This window comes from Mercenaria mercenaria, chromosome 14 (genome assembly GCF_021730395.1).
Source record: "Mercenaria mercenaria strain notata chromosome 14, MADL_Memer_1, whole genome shotgun sequence".
NCBI lineage: Eukaryota > Metazoa > Mollusca > Bivalvia > Venerida > Veneridae > Mercenaria > Mercenaria mercenaria.
This window is the reverse complement of record NC_069374.1, coordinates 5,991,719-6,015,229: the sequence shown is the minus strand read 5'-3', so window position 1 is coordinate 6,015,229 and position 23,511 is coordinate 5,991,719. Positions and strand designations below refer to the sequence as shown.

The following is a 23,511-nucleotide window of genomic DNA, read 5'->3' as shown; positions in this document are numbered from 1 at the left end:
CGGGGCGAGTAGAATAGCCGCCCTATTCTCCGAAAAGTGGAGCTAAAAATATATATTATTTTGTTATTAAGAAATATTGTGTAAGTATGAAATATTATTTCGTAAGTACATGTAAATAGACAAAGAATGTTATATCAAAAATAAAAGTGTTAGAAATCAATTTAGAGGATTCGTAAGAAAAGCAAAAACTAGTAAGAATATGCTATGTTTTACATTTCTGTTGTCAACATCAGGAAGAACATTATCTTTTTCTTCTTCTCGTTCGCGTGGAAGAACATTATTTCTCATAGCTGCCCTACTCGTGATTATATTGCACCTGTTGTTCAAAGATATATTTGACTCATAATATATCCCTATGAAATATGCAAAAAAAATATTCAAAACTTTGTTTATCTCGTTTAGGTGTATCTTCCTGGATGGCACTATACTAACATTCCTCAACATCTAGGCCCGATTTAAAAACTTCCTTGTCAAGACAATAAACCTTGGTATGGGTGTAAAAACTATTGTATGAATTACTATTATAATTGTGCCGGTATGACGTTAAACCTCAAGTAGATGTTTTTACCACATGACTTGGGTCAAACGTTATTTCAATTTTTTTTCAAAGAAATACATGTTTGTAAAGAGAAAACGTGTCCCTACAACCGCAAGATTTTCTTTATGAACAGCATTATTGCAAACACTCTCCTTCGAAATTAGGCTCCTCCCACTTCTTTTATAGGGTTTAAATGAAGAGAAGAAAATCTAGTATGCTACATCCTATTACATGCAAAATCCAATGACGTATTAACCTATTTATCTTTTTCCTTTACGTAAATTTCGTGTGACTAAGCCGATTTATATTAACTGTGATCTTTCGGGGAATGTGTGCATATAGCGACAAAAGCAACATGTAATAATCTCTGTGATGTCAGTCGACTAAGTTTATCAGGGGAACTAACAAGTGATTACTTTAAGTATTTATGTACATGTAGTTGCACCCCTTTAATTGTTACTAATAATTTAACGGGTGGCCGGTTCGAATCTCAGCCCAGCACTGAAGGTTTCTGAGATTCTATTAACAGTCTCCCACCTAACTAAGATGCCAGTACTGAAGGACGTCTTCACACCGGAGCTAGAACCGGATTGTCTATTCGTAAACTAGGTTACGTTAGTCGGACAAATTTTTCTCTATCTGTTCGTGGGGAGGGGGCTTTCTCTTGCTCTGTCCCTCTGGTCAGATCGCTCTGAGATGTACTAGTAGGGAATAAACCTGGCTCTTTGCGTTTATGTAAAGTGCCTTTGAAAGCGTTTATCATGAAAAGGGCGCTATGTAAATCTGACATAGTATACTTTCAAGTTTTACAAGACATACAAAGCGTTGTAATGTGCGACATTTCCTGCGTAAAAAGCATAATACAGAAAGCAATATCACGTGACGGTTCCACTAAAGTATATGCATATTCAAAGAAATTCAAAGAAATTTCGTGTATGAAAGTTTCTTCAAAACTGTATTCAACATTTTCAAGTTTTGTTCTTATACCTTCATTGAATTAGAATATTTGTCATATAATGAGAAGAAAATACAAATCACATTCATGATTAAATTTCATTGTATACAGAATGGTTTCGAAAAGTCATTGTTAATACCTGCAACAATACATTTTTGTGCCCCCGCCCCCGTCTCACACTTAAATTTATAATTCAAAATAAGGAGGGGGGGGGGGGAGTTTACATTTGCCCTTGTCTGTACGTCTGTCTGTCAGTCCGAATTTGCGTCGTTGATATCTACAAAAATATTTGACCTAGAGTCATTGAAGCTTGGCCATGGTGTTTCAGTTGAGATTTCACTCAGCTAGACCAGAGTAATGGCCCTTGACTTACTCAAACATATGCATTGAAGGGCATGAAAGTTTGTGTCTTATGTGTCTTAAAGTGTATTTTACCTGGGGTCATAAAACATGAAAGAAATATTATTCAGCTTGTGAAATTGTACACCTCTTGTCGTTTGGAGTTTCCATCGGTAGGACCAGAGTTATGGCCGTTGATTTAATAAAAAAATTGCACAAAGAGCATATAATGTTTGTGTCGCATATATTCGAAAAGTATTTCACGTATTCATGTAGAGTCATAAAACTTTATGCTCATGATTTCTTTTTTAAATCATTATTTCACATGGACGTTAGTCCTTCTAAACGATTGGTATTCACGTAGGGTATCGGTAATATACCTTGCAAGGAGAAATTGAGGTATAGTAGATGCAGACAGTTGGCATCTCAATTATGGATTTGTTTCTTACAAAAGAAGTTTCCATTAATAGATACCTGTCACAATCAGCCCCTCGTCACAGTATTTACAGTTTTGGAATATTAGTCTACTACAATACCACAATGTGACTGATAATGATAAAGGATGATTTCCAGAATTGTACTTTGCAATTATTCAGGAACTTAAGGGAGTTCCTAGACTAGGGAGTTCCAAAATGACCAAAATACTGAATTTTTTATTCATATGTCTAGATTACTTCCTTGTTGTCCGTGACGTCAAAATATGTAACAACAACATGATTGTAATGTTGTAGTCAGTTTACATATGTTCCCGCCAAAACATTACATGTTTTACTATGATTTAAAACGCTCATCTGCCCACAACTAACATCGTTTTTACGTAGTTTCGCATACCGACACGTTTTACGGTACATGTAAGAAAGAGTAAAACACAGCAGTATTGTATTAAGTTTAAAGACACTCTTAAATCATTAGTAGTGTCCAGTCCTTTGTTGCATGGAATTCTCGCAAGAAGTTTAATCTACCTCTCACTCACCAGTTTTATATTTAAGTTTTATTAGGGGTCAAGGACGAATTCTCTCATGTGATGACACCAACAAGCTGGCATTTTCAGATGGTGCGTGGTTAAACCCATGTCTGAAATTATGTTCGCAGTTTCATCTTAGGTTTCTCCCTCACAATTAAACCTCAAACACTGCAATAACATCTAAACACGACATTCAATCTTTTTTTCATGTAGACAGACATTGCAAATAAAAACGCACACAATAAAACAAGTGAATGTATATATATTTATTTAAAACTTAAAGATTGATATATGACTAGTGTAGTATGCTACATCACAAATTGGCTAGTTTGTGTCAATACGATTTATCGTTCAAGTGCGCAACGTGCAGAAATAAAAATACTCATTCAACAATAAAATGCATTGGTGTATTCTCATAATTTATAATGATACACTGAAGAAAATTAAATGTCTCATACAAAGACAAAGTAGCTTAGCCAGTTCTCTAAGAAAAATTGGCTTTTGCAGAACCTTTGTATTTATAGGTCTGTAATTAATAGCATTGAAAAGCTACATAACTGATACCCTTATTTATTGCACATACGATAACAAGTTAAGTAAGTAAAGAGTTTGTTTATTATAGTGTCACCTCTACTGAAAGGGCCAGCCAATTTGGCTTATGAGACACCTACATACATTGAACAGCATTACTTCCCGATTCCATTTTTAATGCCATGCACCAGGCGGCAGGTAGGCAATCTGTAACTTTCATTTAACTAGGTGGCGGTTCACCAACCCGTCTCTCTTCAGTAACAAGACCCGCCTCTGACAGGGCTCGAATCTTCGACCTCCCGATTGAGGCAGATGCCTTATCCATTAGGCCACCGCAGCTCAAATAGTATTATTAATATGAAAATAGTAAGAATATCTTCTGAGAGGATCAAATTTATTGGTGTTGCGTTTTTAAATTACTTGAGTATAGTTTGAATGATACGCTGACTAGACAAGTTTCAAATGAAATGTCTCATGCAAAGAAAAAATAAACATACTGTAAACAAAGCTTTTAAAAAGAACAAGGATGTGGGGAAATGTGAGGTTCTTTAAAAAACGAAAATGGTTTTAATTTTCAATAAAAATGTCATGAATTTGTGAAACATTATAAAAAGCTTATACTTTATATTGCAAAACTATCTTCTTTCTTTAATGGACATAATGTACCTAAGCTTGTGACGCAGAAATAACGTTACCACTAAATAACTTGTTTTGATATTTTGTTATCCCTATAGATTGTGACTTACAAGCATAGAATTATTTGCCTTGGCCCTGTATATTTGTCCCACTATAGTCATCTTAAAGTGGTGTAGAGATACATTGCCATTAAGTTATAATTTATTACAATTAATAGAATGTTATCTGATTAGTCACTGTGTAAGGGGACGAATGTTTCTTTTGAAGTTTTACATCATATGATATATATTCTTATTAAAAATGTTAAGAGTGATCTCCCGATATCTATATATCATCATTTTGCTTTCATACTTATTAGTAAGTGGGCTTTTAGCTGTTCAACGTTTCATCCCAAACCCGATATTTTTCGTTTTTCATGTATTGTTTGAACAGTATTTACGGAAAAGCATTTCTAGTTAGGTAAGTCGAAATCTCAATTTTCTAGTTCAGAAATTTCAAGTTACTAATTCGACATTTCAACTCAGTATCTTGCCTTTTTATCCGCAGATCTTACCATATGTCAGAGGTTGAGAAACGTGTATACTCAGTCCCGCGCTTGAATCCAGGGTCACTTGATTACAGGGTGAGTACTCTACCAACTAAGCTAACTAGCTGCCTTATGCATACTATTGTCTAATGTGAAAGAGTTTGTACTGCGACATACTTTCCGTCATCGATTTTCTGAAGTACAATTTTCAGAAGTATATAACTCATCAAAAATAGAAACAATTACAAAAGTGTCAGCACTATTTTAACAAATATTTCCCAGACAAAAAAAATGTAAATTGGAAAAATATACTATTCTGGTGGCATTTTTTCTCTCTGTGAAGAGCCAATAATCTCCAAAGTAATGTAGGAACTTACAAATGTGCAAAAATATTGTTTTGGCAATAATTCGATTGACCAATTTTTAAAAAACAACAAATAACAAGATTTTTAGATATTGGTCTTTCGATGAAAAAGCTGCATTTAAGATTCTAAAGAATTGTGCAAGGTGATGTTTTATCCCCCTTCTAGTGAAATTTCCTCTTCATAAATCTACACTCTGATATCCGCATTGCAGGTGTCTGTGAGGAAGACCCTCAGTGTATGTCCAGGTAAGGGTAGACATCTAGGTGGAACAACCAGCCTTCCGTAAACCAGCTGGATGGCTTCCTCAGATGAAAGAATTCTACATCCGAAACACTGTTTCGAACCCACGGCTGTAACGGGCCAGTGATTCTAAGTCGGCGACCTTACTCACTCGGCCACGGAGGACCCAGTTTACTAAGCGTGGTAAGACTGACCGACCAATGATGTAACGGTCCAATGTTGGCAGCAAACTTTCACTGGGTGAGAAAGTTGTGCAATCGAACCAGGGACCCCTCGCTTACTGGGCGAGCACTATACCAACTGACGCAGACTGAGCTAACCGGTTGGCGTTTGGTTTCGGCAAGGAAAAATTACAAGACGACGCATGTCTTTTGTTATGAAATGTTTTGTTAGTTAGTTCAATATATATACACATATATATATTATGTGTTTTACAATAACATAATATTTCTGCAGTATTAAGAAGGGAACTTTTGTAAATTTCTCTGCCATAAAAATAACACACAGCATAAAATAATAACAACACGAATTTTAGATTGTTTTACTTTACATACAATTACAAATGTAGGTTATTTTAAGAAAAAAATAAAGAAATGAAAGAAATTATGAACACCTAGTTAAGAAAAATGACTATTAACAAAATTAATAGACTGTGTTTTACTTTCAGTAGATATCGAAAAACTGGAAGCAGGTACTATTATGTTTCATTTCTTAGACACCACTAATAGCATTCATTTTAATAAATTTTGATTATTAGGATAAAAAGAAAAGCATTTGGTAGGAAAAGAAATAATCACTTAACTAAACCTCTAGCACACTCGTTATCTCTGTCAGTATTTTTCATAATCACTATCACTACATTTTGGAAGGTCCTCACATATTTGGAAAGGTAAACACAATGGAAAATTACGTTTGTATCTGTCAACAAAATTAAGTGATGGTATAATATCATATGGCCTGAATCCAATTCTAAAAAGTCACAAAAGATACATGTCTATAATTTACGAAAAGATTTGACAAACGCAAAATAACGTCTTTATCCTGTCATATCTTGAAAATGAATTCAAATTTAGTTTGATATTTGTTCATATATCAGTGAAAAGTACACGTTTACACCTCTGTATCAGTATAAACAAATTCTGCTAAATTTAGTGAATTTATCTATAAGTGTAAGAAATTTGATAAATGTAGGCCTACTATTACAATCATGAATAATATCTTCAATCTTAAAAATTATCAAGCGCCGTTTGATGTTTCGATTAGTATAAACTTATTCAAACCGAAATGTAGTGTTAGAAATGTATTCATGGACAAATTCTAATAGATTTGCCATGTGTTCCATCACTAAGACCGGGGTCCACAAAGAGGGATATTGTTTATTCGCCGGAAGTGAGCCATGAAAATAGTCCGCTGGTCTTTATTGCTAATTAAGCTTATCGCGTTATGAGTCATATTTTTTCATCATTATTATTATCAGTCCCATCATATAAATAGAGGATAATTGTTGGTTTCGGTGTAATATCACGTTATAATTTCACCGAGTGGGCACCAAAAGTGATATTTTCACGAGTGGCGCAGCCACGAGTGAAAATAACAACTTTTGGTGTTCACGAGTGAAATTACCGTGATATTACATCGATACCAACAATTTTTCTGTTTATTTTATGTCTAAAACTCTACTTTTGTTGTGTTTATTTCAATAAAATGTCGAAATTTGCGGGAAATTTTATCAGGAAGATTCGCAAAGATGACGTCATTTTAACGACGTCATCGTCATATTGTTTCCGGCTTTCAGTACGCTCGGTAAACTTTTTGACGTTAATCCGGGTATCAGATTTGATAATTTTCACTGAGTGGCCAGTGAGTTTATCAGGATATAATTCACCGTTATATTTCGATAAACCACCGAAAAACATAAAATAATTATATTTAATGTAATTTTTGGACGTAATAGGTCTTCTTCTTCTTCTTCTTCTTCTTCTTATTATTATTATTATTATTATTATTATTATTCTCTCGATTCTTTTAAAAGAGTACGATTTTATTACGTTTAAAACGGGTATCTATGTTAATGTAGGTTGTTACAATGAATATGTCGTCCATACTGGATACGGTCGCGCGCTTTTCAGTGCCTTTCTAAGGTGGTTGAAAAGTCACAAAAATTTGAGTAAGTGGTGATTATTAGTAATAAAATTAGTAAAATGACACAAGTTATAACAGTTTCATCATTTCTATTTTATACGTACGCCTTCGTGATGGGTGTCCGCACAAACACTGACAGCAGATAGATTCTCTAAATTCCACAATCTCCCATGACAGCTCACATTTTCATTCTGATTTAGCCATAATTATACTTTATGAAGTTATAATAATCGTCTTCTTAATTGTGAAGATTTCAAAATGTAAAGGAAAAAGAACTTTTGAGGCCAAAACCAACACAAGTAAGCTTGGAACGGAATAATTACCTTGATATTAGTTATATACCCTTTTTATACTATTTTCACTAACCACAGAAGATACCTGTCGATCGAACATCTAGTTCGCCGGATACTCTTTAAGGATTTTGGGTTGGAACCACTTTCCTCATGATGGTGTTTGGCTTTTCTCCGTGAGTAGAGCCTGATGGCTTGTTATATGGAAATATTGTATCAAAAGCATCAATTTTATGTTAAATAATTATCGTCTTCATCATTCTATCCCTTTATTTCTTTTTCTTTCTTTTTGTACTTAAAAGTGATCCAACGCGGGGAGAATTATGTCCGCTGGTCTGTGGCAATTTCAAGTGCATGTTTTCGCTTACAACTTTTGTAAACGAATGTAATTTATTTACACTATTGAAAACAACTTAAAAGAATTCTTTCACACAGATATATTAACAATAAATAATAAATATTAACGATCTACTTCTGATACACGCTGTATAAAATGATATAATAGTATAAATTTGACGATGTTAAATCTATACACACAAGGCGCCACCGCGGTGCATTGAACACAAAAGATTCATAAATTTAACTACATATCTCAAAAGAAGAGAGATGATTACGATATTATATACTTTCAATGGAAGAAATGAGGTCAATGCATTTTCTATGCATCTACTTTTCTAAAAAAAAAGCTTATCGCATAAAATGAGACACCTATTGTATTGCAAATTGAAAGTAATATAAAGGTAGCTCCTTCAGTTTAATACTGTTTGAGAAGATTATTCCGCTCTTAAAAATTCCTTTGAGAAAAGCTATGAAAAGATGTTATATTGTAGATATATCTCTATGTTAGATAATTTCGGTTCTATTTCAACAAGCTATATAGACATAGGGAGACACCAAGACGCCTGATATCAACATCTCAATAGTGTTACTTCATACATCATACTTTTAAAGACTCTGGGTCTATTTCATTGTTCATGGTATACGTGTTCAGTAACAAGTCAGTTGTATCATTGGCACTTCTGGCCTTACATCGTCTTGTTGTGATTTTCGATATATCTTAATACATTACAGATTGACTGAGACGGACAGACGGATAAACTCCAAAATTTCTGCCTCAGTTGGGATTGAACTACATTTAAATACAACGCCATAGTGACAATTAAAGATCGTCGGAGTAGAATGGTCTATAATGTTATATAATTACAACCAGTGATATTCTAGTAATCGTTTTCTTGCATACCAAACCATGTCACCTACAACCAGTGATATGATCATTTTCTTTCGTACCATATCATTTTACCCACAACCAGTGAAATAATCGTTTTCTAGCATACCAAATCATAATAACAGCAAAATAAAACAAAAAACTTTCAATATAGCACTATTTTCTTACAGTATCGTATTTAAAAAAGTGCAAGGAACGTTTGGTTCGTAAACAGGAAAAAGACGTAAAGACGTCAGGCGCATGACAACTTCGGGTTCCTGTTTACTTTATCTGCAATGTATTTCGTGTAAAACAACTTTTCTGAATCGTAAAATATGCTGATATTTATCTCGTTTTACGTGAAAATAACAATTGATGCACGAATTTACTAAATAGATGTAGTTCGTTCTAGACACCATTGGAGTTTTACAGCAGCGGGGAATACACCGAAAACTGCGGTATGCAATAGATAGTAGCATGTGGAAAATATTTGAGATATAATGCACCACCTTACATAAGACACTGAAACCAAAACTTCAATGTCAAGGTCACACTAACGGCTCCGAACATTATCCTTTGTACAAAAGAAAATAATTCAAAGTATGCTATATATTAATCCTGTTTTAATGAAGATAAACGCAGTTCAATAACTGTACAAAATGACCGGAGGTTTCAGAGACAGGATCCAGGGTAAAGGCCACATATGCATGCAAGAACTACCTCCTTTTTGGCCAGAGTAATACTAGAGTATTCAGTATGGAAGCGGTATTTAATGACAACTCCTTTAGTACAGGAGCAGCTACAGATTCTCCTTTGGTCGAGTTATATATGAGACAATGCATATAGCAAACTGTTGCGCAGGGAGACTTGAATTGTCATGGATTACTATTATGTGCCAGTATTGCTCAGATAGCGGAGTTTAGCATACTTTCTGACTAGAGCTCTTGTCACATGAATGAACAAGTAAATGAACAATCTATGTATCGTGTTAAATTAGGTCATTACATAGATATGTTTTGTAATTTTGTTATTGTTATTTCGCTCATCCGCCCTAAACGTTTTTGAACACAGAACACGTTGCTTCGGTCCTGTATTTGTCCCAATATGGTCGCATTAAAAATTGTAAATACATTGTCATTAATCTATAATTTATGACGATTAATAGAAAGTTATCCGATTTGTGACTTGTCTAGTCTAAAGGGGGACATGTCTGTATCTGAAATTTGTTTAAATCAGATGGTACATGATTTATTGAATATGTGAATAAATCTGGATATCTATATATCATTTTTTCTTTACGCGCTGTTTGTTTTTTCAAGTTTTCACCTAAAAGCCGTTTCACTTCTTGTTTGGATAAAACATATAATAGTTAAGGGTTTCGTTTGAATCATCTTATAAAACTGCTTCGGAAAATATATGTCTTTCTGAAGAAAAACATGGTTTAACAAAGTCTAAGATTTAAAAAAATATCACGTTTGTTTTCATACAGGCGCCGAGAAAGAAAGCTACAAAAAATGATTTTTTTTCCAGAATAGAAATTATATAACGTAACGGTATCACACTTATTTCACATACTTCGCATTGTGACACTTAGTTTACATACTTCGCATTGTGACACTTAGTTCACATACTTTGCATTGTGACACCTAGTTCACATAAATGTACTTTGCATTGTGACACTTAGTTCACATACTTCGCATTGTGACACTTAGTTCACATACTTCGCATAGTGACACTTAGTTCACTTACTTCGCATTGTGACACTTAGTTCACATACTTTGCATTGTGACACTTAGTTCACATACTTTGCATTGTGGCACTTAGTTCACATAAATGTACTTTGCATTGTGACACTTAGTTCACATACTTTGCATTGTGGCACTTAGTTCACATAAATGTACTTTGCATTGTGACACTTAGTTCACATACTTCGCATTGATTATTAGGCTCGTAAAATAATTCAATAGACGTCTACGTACTCCACAATTACTCCGCGGGACGCGTAGCCTCTTCGCCATGTTCTGATATTAAACTCCACGTCATATCCGACCTACATTTTAGTGTCATACATGCGCCAAGAAACAGTGCTTTCCGATTTCATTCACTATTAACATAAAAGACATATAAGCATCGAAATAATAAATATATATCGCAGAATCCCTGTTTTGATATATTTAAGCACGATAAACAGGCGCGCTGATGTGTCGTCCTTGTGTGTCGATGCCTTTTTAACGTCCAAACACACCAAAAACGATAAAATATGTGTCGTTCTTGCGTGTTGGTGTGTTTGGGTATCCACACGCCAATACGAAATAAATTAGCACGGCGATACGACAAATACGGTATTTATCGTATGTTTGTCGTTTTTCGGCGTTTTGTCGGTCTTCAAATGCGACAACACGCCAAAACGGGCGGCAGAAATCAGTCTCCATAGCTTAAGAAAGTTGAGTATTTCCTCTGACAATAAATTCATATGTCTGAAAATAAGCCAAGTTTGAGTAAGGATCTAAGAGTATTTAGCCATTAGGATTTACAAACATAGAAGACTATGCCTTGCCCCTGTATTTGCCACGCTTGGGTCTTCAGTTACCATTTTAGCGTTACCATTTATTACAATTAGCAGAAAGTTGTCTACTCGTTAAAGGGGACATGTTTTCTTTTTATCAGATTATATATATACATAATTTATCAAATACGTTAAGGGTAGTGCATCTTGATATCTATATACTTTACACGCATTGATTGCCATGTTTGCGTTTTCGTTCAGCTAAAAAGCGTTATTGTTTTCATTTATCGTTTCGTACTAGGGGTTCGTTTTCCAAGCGATTTGGTTCAATGAAAATCAACGATTGCTCCTTGAAAGACTTCGTTTACAAATCATATGTAAAAAGTGGTATGACATATAATGAAGCATGCGTAACATATGTTAAAGTATGACCACTTTATTTGATAATTTAACAAATCATTTTTCAAAGTAAATGTAAAATACATTTTGTATTTTGAGTAGTACGTTACTGTACGTTTCCGTTGGAATGAAACATACATATCGTGGTCATGTGACAATATGGCGGACATGTTATTTTCGAACAGCTAAATTTTTGTGCAAAAAATGGATTATTTAGTGTTTTTTTGGATAAAAGCGAACAGGAGTTTGCATATATATATTAGAAACAAGCAGAAAACGATAGTGAGTAGTGTTCTACTGTAGACAGTGAGATTATATAAAAACAATAAGGTTTTATATTTTGGCGGGATAGATTTGAAAGTGTTATGAAAACTTTTAATGGGCAGAAAAAAACGAACGAAATCTCAAGCATCCCCGAATTATCTGATTGAACAGCCTGGTAAAAGACTAATTATGGCAGATCAAAGTTCTCCGGGATCATCCCCAAATGCTAGTTACGTAACACAGGTACATGGATTTCCAGGTCAATTTTTACCTCCACATACCCAATTTATGACCCCACCTCAATATCAACAACAGCTCACTCAATCTTCAATACCTGTAAATCAAGCGATTATGGAAAAGCTCGAGGCAATGGACAAAAGATTAAATAAGCTGGATTTAATTGAAAGTCAGATTAGCAATTTGACACAGAAAATGACCGTTATGGATCAACGTGTCTCATCACTTGAGGGTAAAATTTATGAGCAAAACAGTAAATTAACAGAAATTGAAGCCAGCAGAAATTATGATTCCCAATTAAGCGATGAGATTAGAAAAAAACAATATGACATTGACAAACAACTTAAGTCTGGTATTGAAGCAAATAAGAAAGTAATGTCGGAATATCAAACTTTAAAGAAGGAGAATCACAGATTGACTGAGGAAGTTATTGACTTACAGTCGAGGTCCATGCGGGACAATTTACTCTTTTTTAACATTGAAGAAGAAAAAACCGATGAGGCCCGCAAAACTGAAAACTGTAGTAACAAAATTTACACGTTCTGTAAAAACGATCTGGGTATGGCGGACGTTCAAACCAGTGTACAGATTGACAGGGCGCACCGTATTGGCCAATTTACAACGGGTAAAAAAAGACCAATAGTGGTAAAATTTAATCACACACCCGATAAAATAGAAATAAAAAAAAAGGTATTTGAGAAACAGGATTCTATATCTGTCAAATGCAGTGATCAATATCCTAAAGTTATCCAGGATCGCAGAAAGAGGTTAATACCAGAGATGATAAAGGCTAGAGAAGAAAACAAGACAGCAGTTTTGAGATACGATAAGCTGTATATTAATGGCAGTTTGTTTCGTGAAACAGTTGAGGAAGCCAATTAGGAAGAGCAGGGGCAGTTAACTTTCCTGTTATGGAATATTCAGGGGATTGTAAATAAACTAAATGATAGTGAATTTTTAAACTACATAGGCAATTTTGACATCTTATTGTTCACAGAAGTATGGAACTCAAAAACAACCAATATTGATATCGATGGATATTGCTCTTTTTCGTGTCCGAGGCCAAAATATAACCGCAAAGCAAAACGATTTAGTGGTGGTGTTGTTATATACTATAAAGAAAAATATTTCAAAAAAATTGAACTTGTAAGTTTAAATGTCAAAGGTATAGTATGGTTTAAATTACTGAAAGAACACTTTGGAACTTTAAATGACTTGTATTTCTGTACGTGTTACATACCGCCTGAGGATTCAAATGTTTATAAAAACATCTCGTCGAGTTTACATAACTTCGACTTCTTTGAACAAATAAATGATGACATCAGGAGTTACAGTAATTTTGGAGATATATATGTGACAGGTGATTTAAACTCTAGAACAGGACAACATCCTGATTCTGTCAATAACATCAACCTTGATCGATATGTTCACATGCCTTTAGATGATATAGCTGTAAATAATATACCATCACGTGTATCACAAGACAGTCATGTTAACGGTTTCGGATTAAAATTGCTGTCTCTATGTAAAGAAAATAATATTAACATTGTTAATGGCCGGCTTGAAAAAGGGAGTTTTACTTGTTATAATACAGCGCATAGCCGCAAGGCTGCTAGTGTTGTTGATTATGTAATTACAAGCTACAATAACTTCGCTAATATAACAAATATGAAAGTCTGTGATTTAACGGAATATTCGGATCACTGTCCGATTGAATTTGGTTTGAACTGCGAAAATACAATATTATATCATTATGATGTATTGACTTATGATAAAATTATTTGGGAAGAAAATGACCCAATTATATTGAATCATGTTTTAAATGAAAATAAACACATGTTTGATAATATTTTATATCAGTTGGAGACTGATGAATCAGACATTGACAGGTGTATTGATAATTTGAATACAATTATTTTTGACACATCCTTTAAGTTGCATGGTAAAACTTTTACCGTTAGGCCTAAGAAGAATGTACATAAGAAATCCCCATGGTTTGATGATAGGTGTAAGCAAGCTAAAAAGGCTTTTTGGAGGGACAAAAGGGCATTCAAAACTAATCCGTCTGATACAAATAGACTTAATTTTTTGTCAAGTAGGAGAAGATTTACTCAGATTAAAAGCAAAGTTAAAAAGGAATATTATAACATTGAAAAGTCCAAATTATCTGATTTAAGTAAACGGAATCCACGAAAATTTTGGAAATATATTAAAAAATTCAAAAATAAAAGCATGCCGAAATCTGATGGTATTAGTGTAAATGATTTTGCTGAGTATTTTAGTACATTATCTAGTTCAAATCAAACTGATTTTGTATCAGAAGATGAAGAGAGTAGTCGTACAGAGAATTTACGTATAGATGAACTAGATTGTCCATTTACTTCGGATGAAGTATCTAAAGTAATTTCGTCTTTAAATAGACATAAAAGCTGCGATTATGAAAATAATGTAGCCGATTTTTTCATTGATTCTAATCATTTTATAACTCCTTATCTTGTTTCTATATTCAACAAAATTTATGACTCGGGGAGATACCCCGAGTCATGGTGTAAAGGTGTTATAATACCTATTTTTAAAAAGGGGGATGAATCAAACCCTTGTAATTACAGGGGAATTACTCTTGTCAATATAACTGCAAAAATATTTTCTTTAACTCTAAGAAATAGAATCAATAAGTGGTGTGAATCTAATGATGTCTTTAATGATGCTCAATTTGGTTTTAGAGATAATCATTGCACTAGTGACTGTATATTTTTATTACACACAATTATTCAGAATACCTTGTATAATAAATCTAAATTATTTTGTGCTTTTATAGATTATGAAAAGGCATTTGACACAGTAATACGTGATGCCTTGTGGATCAAACTCTGTAATTCAGGCATTAGTTGTAAAGTGTTAACCATGCTAAAGTCTATATACTCAAATGTTAAGTCATGTGTAAAATTAACTCCAAATATGAAAATGTCAGACTTCTTTGATGTCACTATCGGATTAAAACAAGGGGAACCACTCTCGCCCCTATTGTTTATATTATTCCTAAATGATATTAAAAATTGTATCGATTTTAATAACCTTACTGAAAATGATTTAACTCAATTGTCAATGTATATGCTGATTTTTGCGGACGACATTGTTTTATTCACAACAAATGCTGAGAGCTTACAAACACAACTTGATTGTATTTATCAATATTCTGATAAATGGGGTCTTAAGATAAATGTCAGAAAGACCAAAGTTTGTATTTTTGAAAAAAGAAAACAAAACCGTACATTTGAATGGTATGTTAATGGTGAGAAGTTGGATATTGTTGATCATTTTTGTTACCTGGGTGTTAATTTCACTTATACCGGAAATATGAAAATTGCTGTAAAGACTCTCTCTGACCAAGCCTTAAGGGCGTATAATAATTTGCTATCTGTTTTCAGTAGGATAAATATGGATATTAGAACAAAATTATCACTTTTTGATTCAATGGTTGCGCCTATTCTTTTGTATGCTGCTGATATTTGGGGAATATACGAATTCAAAGAAATCGACAAACTACATTTAAGATTTTGTAAACATGTCTTAGGGGTACGAAATCAAACTCCTAACTTAGCTGTCTTTGGCGAACTTGGCCGCTTTCCATTATCAGTAATTATGAAAGAGAGAGCCTTAAAATATTGGATAAAAATTATGAAAAATCAGGATATGCCCATGTATAGAATTTTTAATGAGCAATGCAATAGCCTGAATGGTGATTCATGGTCACATAAAATTAAATCTTTATTAGATAGTTTAGGATTTAGTGATATCTGGTTGAATTTCGATTCGAACTGCAACTATTATGCTATGTTTAAGCAACGGCTACGTGATCAGTACATACAAAGTTGGAAAGCGTCTATTCAAAATGTATTGAAACTTGAATATTATAGTAAATATAAACTTGAATTTTGTTATGAGAAATATTTAGATATTTTACCAAGCACTTTACTGAGAAAACAATATACAAGTTTTAGAACTGCATCACATAGCTTAGAAATCGAAGTAGGCCGGTATACTGGTATTGATAGACAGGATCGTATCTGTAAAATATGCTCTAGTCATTTTGTTGAATCTGAATACCATATTATGCTTTGTTGCAATAAGTATTCACATATTAGACAGAAATATTGTATCAATGCAGCTTGGCCGTCTGTTAATAAATTCATATATATCATGTCCTCTACTAGCAAGAAAAGATTGATAAGAAATGCGAAATATATAAGCGAAGCTATTAAACTACGTGAACAAACTCTTGAAGATTTAACTGCTCTTTAAATTTTCATATAATGTTTAGCTGAATTTATGTTTGCACAGTATAAATGTTTTATTGAAGTGATATTTTTGTGTATTTGTGTATATTATATAATTATGTATTTGTATGTCTTGACCATATTGAATAAACATATTGTAAATGGTCAAAGGCATTTGTAATGCCGATTTGCCAATAAATGAAATGAAAAAAAATGTTAAAGGGGACATGTTTTCTTTTTATCAGATTATATATATACATAATTTATCAAATACGTTAAGGGTAGTGCATCTTGATATCTATATACTTTACACGCATTGATTGCCATGTTTGCGTTTTCGTTCAGCTAAAAAGCGTTATTGTTTTCATTTATCGTTTCGTACTAGGGGTTCGTTTTCCAAGCGATTTGGTTCAATGAAAATCAACGATTGCTCCTTGAAAGACTTCGTTTACAAATCATATGTAAAAAGTGGTATGACATATAATGAAGCATGCGTAACATATGTTAAAGTATGACCACTTTATTTGATAATTTAACAAATCATTTTTCAAAGTAAATGTAAAATACATTTTGTATTTTGAGTAGTACGTTACTGTACGTTTCCGTTGGAATGAAACATACACTTCACTTGGGTCTCATTTCATGTAGCATATATGCTAAATTGTTACAGTGTACTTTTTGCTAATTCTTTGACTGCTCATTATAATCACGTTGGATTTGTCGTTTATCATGTTTTTATCAAGCTAAGATTTTGTTTGTCAGTGTATTTTAATATGCTATGCCATTGTGGTTGATCATTTGTTTTTATGCAGTTGTTTTGTGGGTCGTCATGCTTTGTAATGATATGGTTTTGTTATTTATCATGTTTTTATTATGCTATGATTTTATTTGTTATGCTATGGCTTTGTGGTTAGTCCTGTGTTGCTATGCTATCAATTTTGGATCATAATGTTTTAAAATGCTGTATATGGTTTCGTTGTTAATCATGTTTTATAATGCTATGATTGATTTTGTTGTTCGTCATTCGAGATTTGTCATTTTGATAAAGGCCTTAAAGCCGAGACGTTAATGGAATGAAACAGAAAGTAACTGTTTTAGTTTTTAAATGAGCCGTGCCATGAGAAAACCAACATAGTTGCTTTGCAACCAGCACGGATCCAGACCATCCGCGCAGTCTGGTCAGGATCCATGCTGTTCGCTAACGGTTTCTCTAAATGCAATAGGCTTTGAAAGCGAACAGCATGGATCCTGACCAGACTGCGCAGTTACCTTAAATGTCATAAAATGCAATGAAATAAATGGGAAATAAAACATGCATGTTACGACTGTAATAAGTGTCGTTGTGATAAGTGCTAGAGGAGAAGGTAAACTCCTGCGAAAGTTGGCAAATAAGTTACATGTATGACAATTATCAATCATCAAATAGTTCAGTAATGTTTCATCATTTCTATTTTTCCCTTCCCACAAATATATCTTTTACCATCTACATTCTGGTATAGCATTAAAGTCGCCAATATTATAAATAGGAACTTTTAGTATTTTGGTCCCTATTTTTTCTACTTATTAAATGCATTTCGGTACTTACTTCCAAGTATATATTGGCTGTACCTCCATCCAAGTATATATTGGCTGTGGATCTATATCAAATGTCATGAATTCTTTGTATGGGGAATTTTCAGTACATGTTTTGTTGTATACGTTTGCAGCATACGCTGTACATGTATACTGGATGTAATTTATTTGCACTATTGAGAAACAACTTATGAGAAAACTTTCTCATAACTGTATTAAGTAATGAATAATTTTTCTATTGGAAATGAAATTATGTACGCACACTGCCTTATTTCATCTGAAGTATTGAACAGAAAGTAGAGACAGCGTTCTGCAGTTCCTTGTAGCGGAATCATGGATGTTTACTGAACCAGTTGTGATGAAAATCAAGCAAACAAGTTTTTAGCACGGCCATGATTAACTGCTGGCACGTACAAGAGGACGCAGAAAAAGATGTTTCTCAAAATACGGTCGATGAGTACTTAAAAATACATACAACTGGAGAAGTAGTAGCGCTTTTAATGTTCATTCGCGAAAGCCCGTTCCCAAGACGTTCCTACACATTTTTGAGAGGGAAAAGCGACAGAGTTTTTATTATGATTTACGTAATTATGTGGGCAATGTGAAGTTATGTTGCCATATATCCTTTCCTGTGTACTTTAGATATAATGTTTGTTTATTTTATGAATAAACGAAGTATCTGTGGGACGATATGAATCAATGGTATACATGAAATATGTAATACATACTATCAAGTTTATTTATTTTCATATCCAGAAGGTCTGAGATCCATATGACAATACAACTACATGTAAATATGGCGATCTGTATTAGAAGTATATATTCTAATACTGGTATGTAAATATCTCATTATGATATTATTATTTTACAAAAAAAAAGTCTGCCAACAACTTTCTATCTCATAAAACATTTCAAGTATATATGCATGTACCAATGCACGTGCAGTTTGAATTTTAACGCTCTGTATATCATATGCACAAAGCGAATATTTCTGAAAAATAAAATCCCGAATGATTCTGTCATCTCTTCAGCTATAATTTCAACTTGGTATTTCCCAATGCATCAGTGTATCTAAAATACCATTGTGTGTAACAATCATTATGTTTTCAACAGCTTTTCATCGGCCATATTGATGTTGCTATATGATGTCAACGGTAGAACACCTAAAATTCTGGTTCCCTTCGCTCATTATGGTGCATGACACATATTGCAGTATTGTTGTCATGCACAACATTGGATGTACGATTGTTTTCAAGTTTAGGTATATATTACTGGATATATATATATAACATGTTTTATTTTTAGGTGTGTGTGTAGCAATTCTACAATATGGTCATACAGCTTTATATGAAGTATATACACAGCCTCTCACATAGTGTGATTTTTGTATTGAAAATCAGGAATATGGTATTTTAAATAATTATCATATAACCTGTAATTGCCAGAAGTGATGATTATAGCACAAAAATGTATAATTTAGTGCCAATTATGTCAATTACTAGTGGTTGATAAGTGAAATTGTTCCATTTACTGGCCTTTTACAACGGCATTCATCCACTCTATTTTACATACAATAAAAGTTACCACTTTTTTGTATTCAAATTGATATCATACGGTACCTAAAGCAAATTTAGACTATATTTTGCACAGTAGCTATAGACGAGTATTCTAACCAGCGCAGTTCCCCCGTCAAAGGCTTATGCAAGATTAATACCAAAAAGCCTTTCAGACTGTTTTCAAATACTTTTTTTTCTATCGACCTAATAAGGTTATTTCACAAATGGCTTCACTTTTTTCCAGCCTATATCGAACTTGAAAACTATCTCAATTTCCCCCTGAGATAACGATCTTAAAACCAGTACACTACCAGTTATTGAAGTAATAACAGACAGATAACGGATGAATTATTGCTGACATAACCTGAAAATGACTATCATAAGTCCCTAGCAAAGTGAATCAAACAACCCCTAATTACAAACTGTAGAAAGAATTATTAGGTGCAGTTGTAATGTGATATTTCAAGTGTAAATTAAAGTAAATATTTACAAAAACATCATTTTCGTACTTGCCATTTATGATTTTCTAATATCATATTTATGATTTATGTCCATAGAACAACCAGTCAAATTGTTATGTAGATGTGTACATCAGTTATAAAAAAATACAAAAGAAATTTTAATGTATCGCGAGATCATTGAAAAAAAATCGTTCAATTTTGTAAGCTTAAAGTTTGCAAAGAGTAGCATGATACGGTAGAGCAAAAACAGTTGCCCAAACTTGTTAAAGTCTATACTTACTATTTCAAACTGCTACTATTTTTTAATGGAGAATATTTGTTGCAGCGATGAAACTAGCTGCAAAGTAAAGACTGTTAACTTTATTTGTTTTTGAAAGAAGAACCTGGGGTGAACTTTCATGCATTATTTAGCTATACTGTGAAATCATTTAAATTCGCTGGCATAAAAATTCGCGCAAACGTGAAAAAAGACTGTTTCGCGCGGACTTTAATTTGCGCATTTTCAATTTATAAATGAAAAAAATAAAATTAAAAAATAATATTAGCGCGGGCTTAAATTCGCGCATCGGTTCTAGCGCGAAATACGCGAAAATTCGTCCTACGCCAATAAAAATGATTTTACAGTATTATGGATATCTGAGAAGATGCACTCACCTTATACAAGCTGTATGGAGTTCTCATGCAAGACAAACTGACTGCGTCAAAGTTCAAATTAATTAACAGTGCTGATATCTAAACCAGTTTGCCACAGTGGTACTGAACGATACCTTAGCCATTTTTTTCACAGTGGATTCAGCCATGTTAATGTGGCTGCACTGGTGTTGAAGGAAAGGTGATTCAAGGTAAGATACCTTAAGCAGATAGCTGCAGTGGTGCTGAATGACATGTGTTTCAAAGTCAGATACCTTAACCTCCTTGACATTATGTGTCAAAGGACTCGGGATTCACAATCAGATACCACAACCACTTTGCCACTAAAATGCTGATAGACAGTAGACTCAAAGTCAGACACATCATCTGCTGTGACACAGTGACAAAGGACAGTGAATCAAAGACAGATAATGTAAACTACTTTGCAAAACTTGTGCTTTAGGACAAGGGCATTGAAAGTCAGTACCTTAACCACTTTGCCATAGTGTTATTGAAGGACAAGCTTATCCAGTCAGATACTAATACCACTTTGCACAAAGGTATCAAAGGACATGGGACTGGAACAACTTCACCGCAAAAGTGTTGGAGAACAAAGGATGCAATTTATGATACTTAAACCACTTTTGCTACAGTGCTGCTGAGGTACAGGTGACCAAAGTCACACACCTTAAGTACGTTGGCCCAGTGGTGCCAAAGGACAAGTGTTTCTAAGTCAGATACCTTAATCACTTTCCTACAGATGTGATGCAGGGCACCTTCCTCTAATTAGGACACTTTAACCACTTTGCCACAGATGTGATGGCAGACAGGTGATTCAAACACCTAAACCACTTTGCCACAGATGTGATGGCAGACAGGTGATTCAAACACCTAAACCTCTTTACCACAGATGTGATGGCAGACAGGTGATTCAAACACCTAAACCTCTTTATCACAGATGTGATGGCAGACAGGTGATTCAAACACCTAAACCACTTTACCACAGATGTGATGGCAGATAGGTGATTCAAACACCTAAACCATTTTGCCACAGATGATGGCAGACAGGTGATTCAAACACCTAAACCTCTTTACCACAGATGTGATGGCAGACAGGTGATTCAAACACCTAAACCTCTTTACCACAGATGTGATGACAGACAGGTGATTCAAACAACCTAAACCATTTTGCCAAAGATGATGGCAGACAGGTGATTCAATCACCTAAACCACTTTGCCACAGATGTGATGGCAGACAGGTGATTCAAACACCTAAACCACTTTGCCACAGATGTGATGGACAAGCGATTGGACATCTTAGATACTTTGCAACAGTGATGATGGAGGACAGGGATTCACTTGGTGAAAGGTGTGATAATGGTCAGGTGATCAAGTCAGATACTGAAATCATTCTCACTCAGGACTCTTTGTGCGAGGAAGCCATCCAGCTGGCTTATAGGTCGGTTGGTCTACCCAGGTGTTGGCCTGTGATGAAATAATGCACGCAGGGGCACTTTGGGTCTTTTTCCATCATCAAAACTGGAAAGTCGCTATATGACCTATAATTGTGGCAGTGTGATATTAAACCCAACAAAACTAACAAACAAACTTAAATCACAGAGTTGTTTCTTCTATAATCAATCACTATGCTATGCTGATGGATAACAAAATGTGGTTGCTTCCAAAGATGGCCTCATGTAGGAAAATGGGTGGGTAATTTTCAGTTTCAAGTATGCTGGTACCTTGAAAGGGGTTGGTACTTTGCATTAAAAGGGAAATTGGCTTCTCTTCTGCTATTATTTCTCGGTGACGAATTGCAGGTAGATAGACAGAAATAAGCAAAACACCTCCAACTGGAAGAAGTGGGCATAAAATATGAAACCTAGCATAAAGCAAATAAGGCACAATGGCTGAAAAACAAAATGAAAGCAACATTTTAGTTTTTGTTTTTATTTTCTTTTTTCAATTCTGTTCTGCATTGAAAAATATTTCATAACAAGTATGGAGGTGACAATATCAGTTTAATTATTAACAAACATCATCATTAACAATAATTGTACTATACAGATATACAATGACAATTTGGCATTGAACAGTCATTTAAAAAGGTCTAAGACAGGGCAGATCCGATTCCATAACTGGATAATCTATAGGTGCACTAATTCTAAGATTTATTAAAATCTCTCAAAGCCAGCACGACTTTTTATATGTATGTCATTTTTGTAACAACACGCAATGTCAAATTATCACCATACATCTATATGATCTCACAGACATACACTAACATAATCAACACTGTAACGGTCATGCGTACAATAACAAACTTATCACATAGCTCAGTTTTACTGACCTGGTCTAGGACTGGTGTGAGCTGACTTTTTATATTTGAGTGTAAATAATTTCTATTATAATAAAAGTGTCATCATGTCAAAACCATCCCCTGCAAAACAATGTCTTGTTGAGTAAAATAGCCTTAAAAGGTCATTTCAAACATACTGTATAACTTAAAGGTTAGTACTTAACCCTTAGCATGCTAGATAAATTGTCGTCTGCTGGAAATGTCGTCTGCTAAAATTGTAAAGTTCATTCAATTTGCTCCAAAATTGGAAGAAATATTGTCAGAGTAGCAAACAGCTTGGAACCTGATCAGACGCCGATTTAATCGGCGTCTGATCTGGTTCCAAGCTGTTTGCAAAGGCTGTTAAATTCGCCTGCAGCAGGCTAAGGGTTAAAAAGCAGAACAAGAATGTGAGAAATCTCTAGCTAAACAAACAGTATATGAATGCTTTATCAAAAAGATATAGCAAAATGTATAAAAAAAACTAAAAATCAGTATTTTATTAAATAAGATTTGACGAGTAGAATATGAAGAACTGTTT

The 23,511-nt window shown here is 34.0% G+C and overlaps 1 protein-coding gene across 1 annotated transcript; it reads left to right on the top strand.

Annotated features, from left to right (window-relative positions):
• The first annotated feature begins 12,088 nt into the window (after positions 1 to 12,088).
• On the top strand, positions 12,089 to 13,018 carry LOC123552704 (uncharacterized). Its single transcript, XM_045342443.2, has one exon. The coding sequence runs from the start codon at positions 12,089 to 12,091 to the stop codon at positions 13,016 to 13,018; it is 930 nt and encodes a 309-aa protein (XP_045198378.2).
• Positions 13,019 to 23,511: the final 10,493 nt, after the last annotated feature.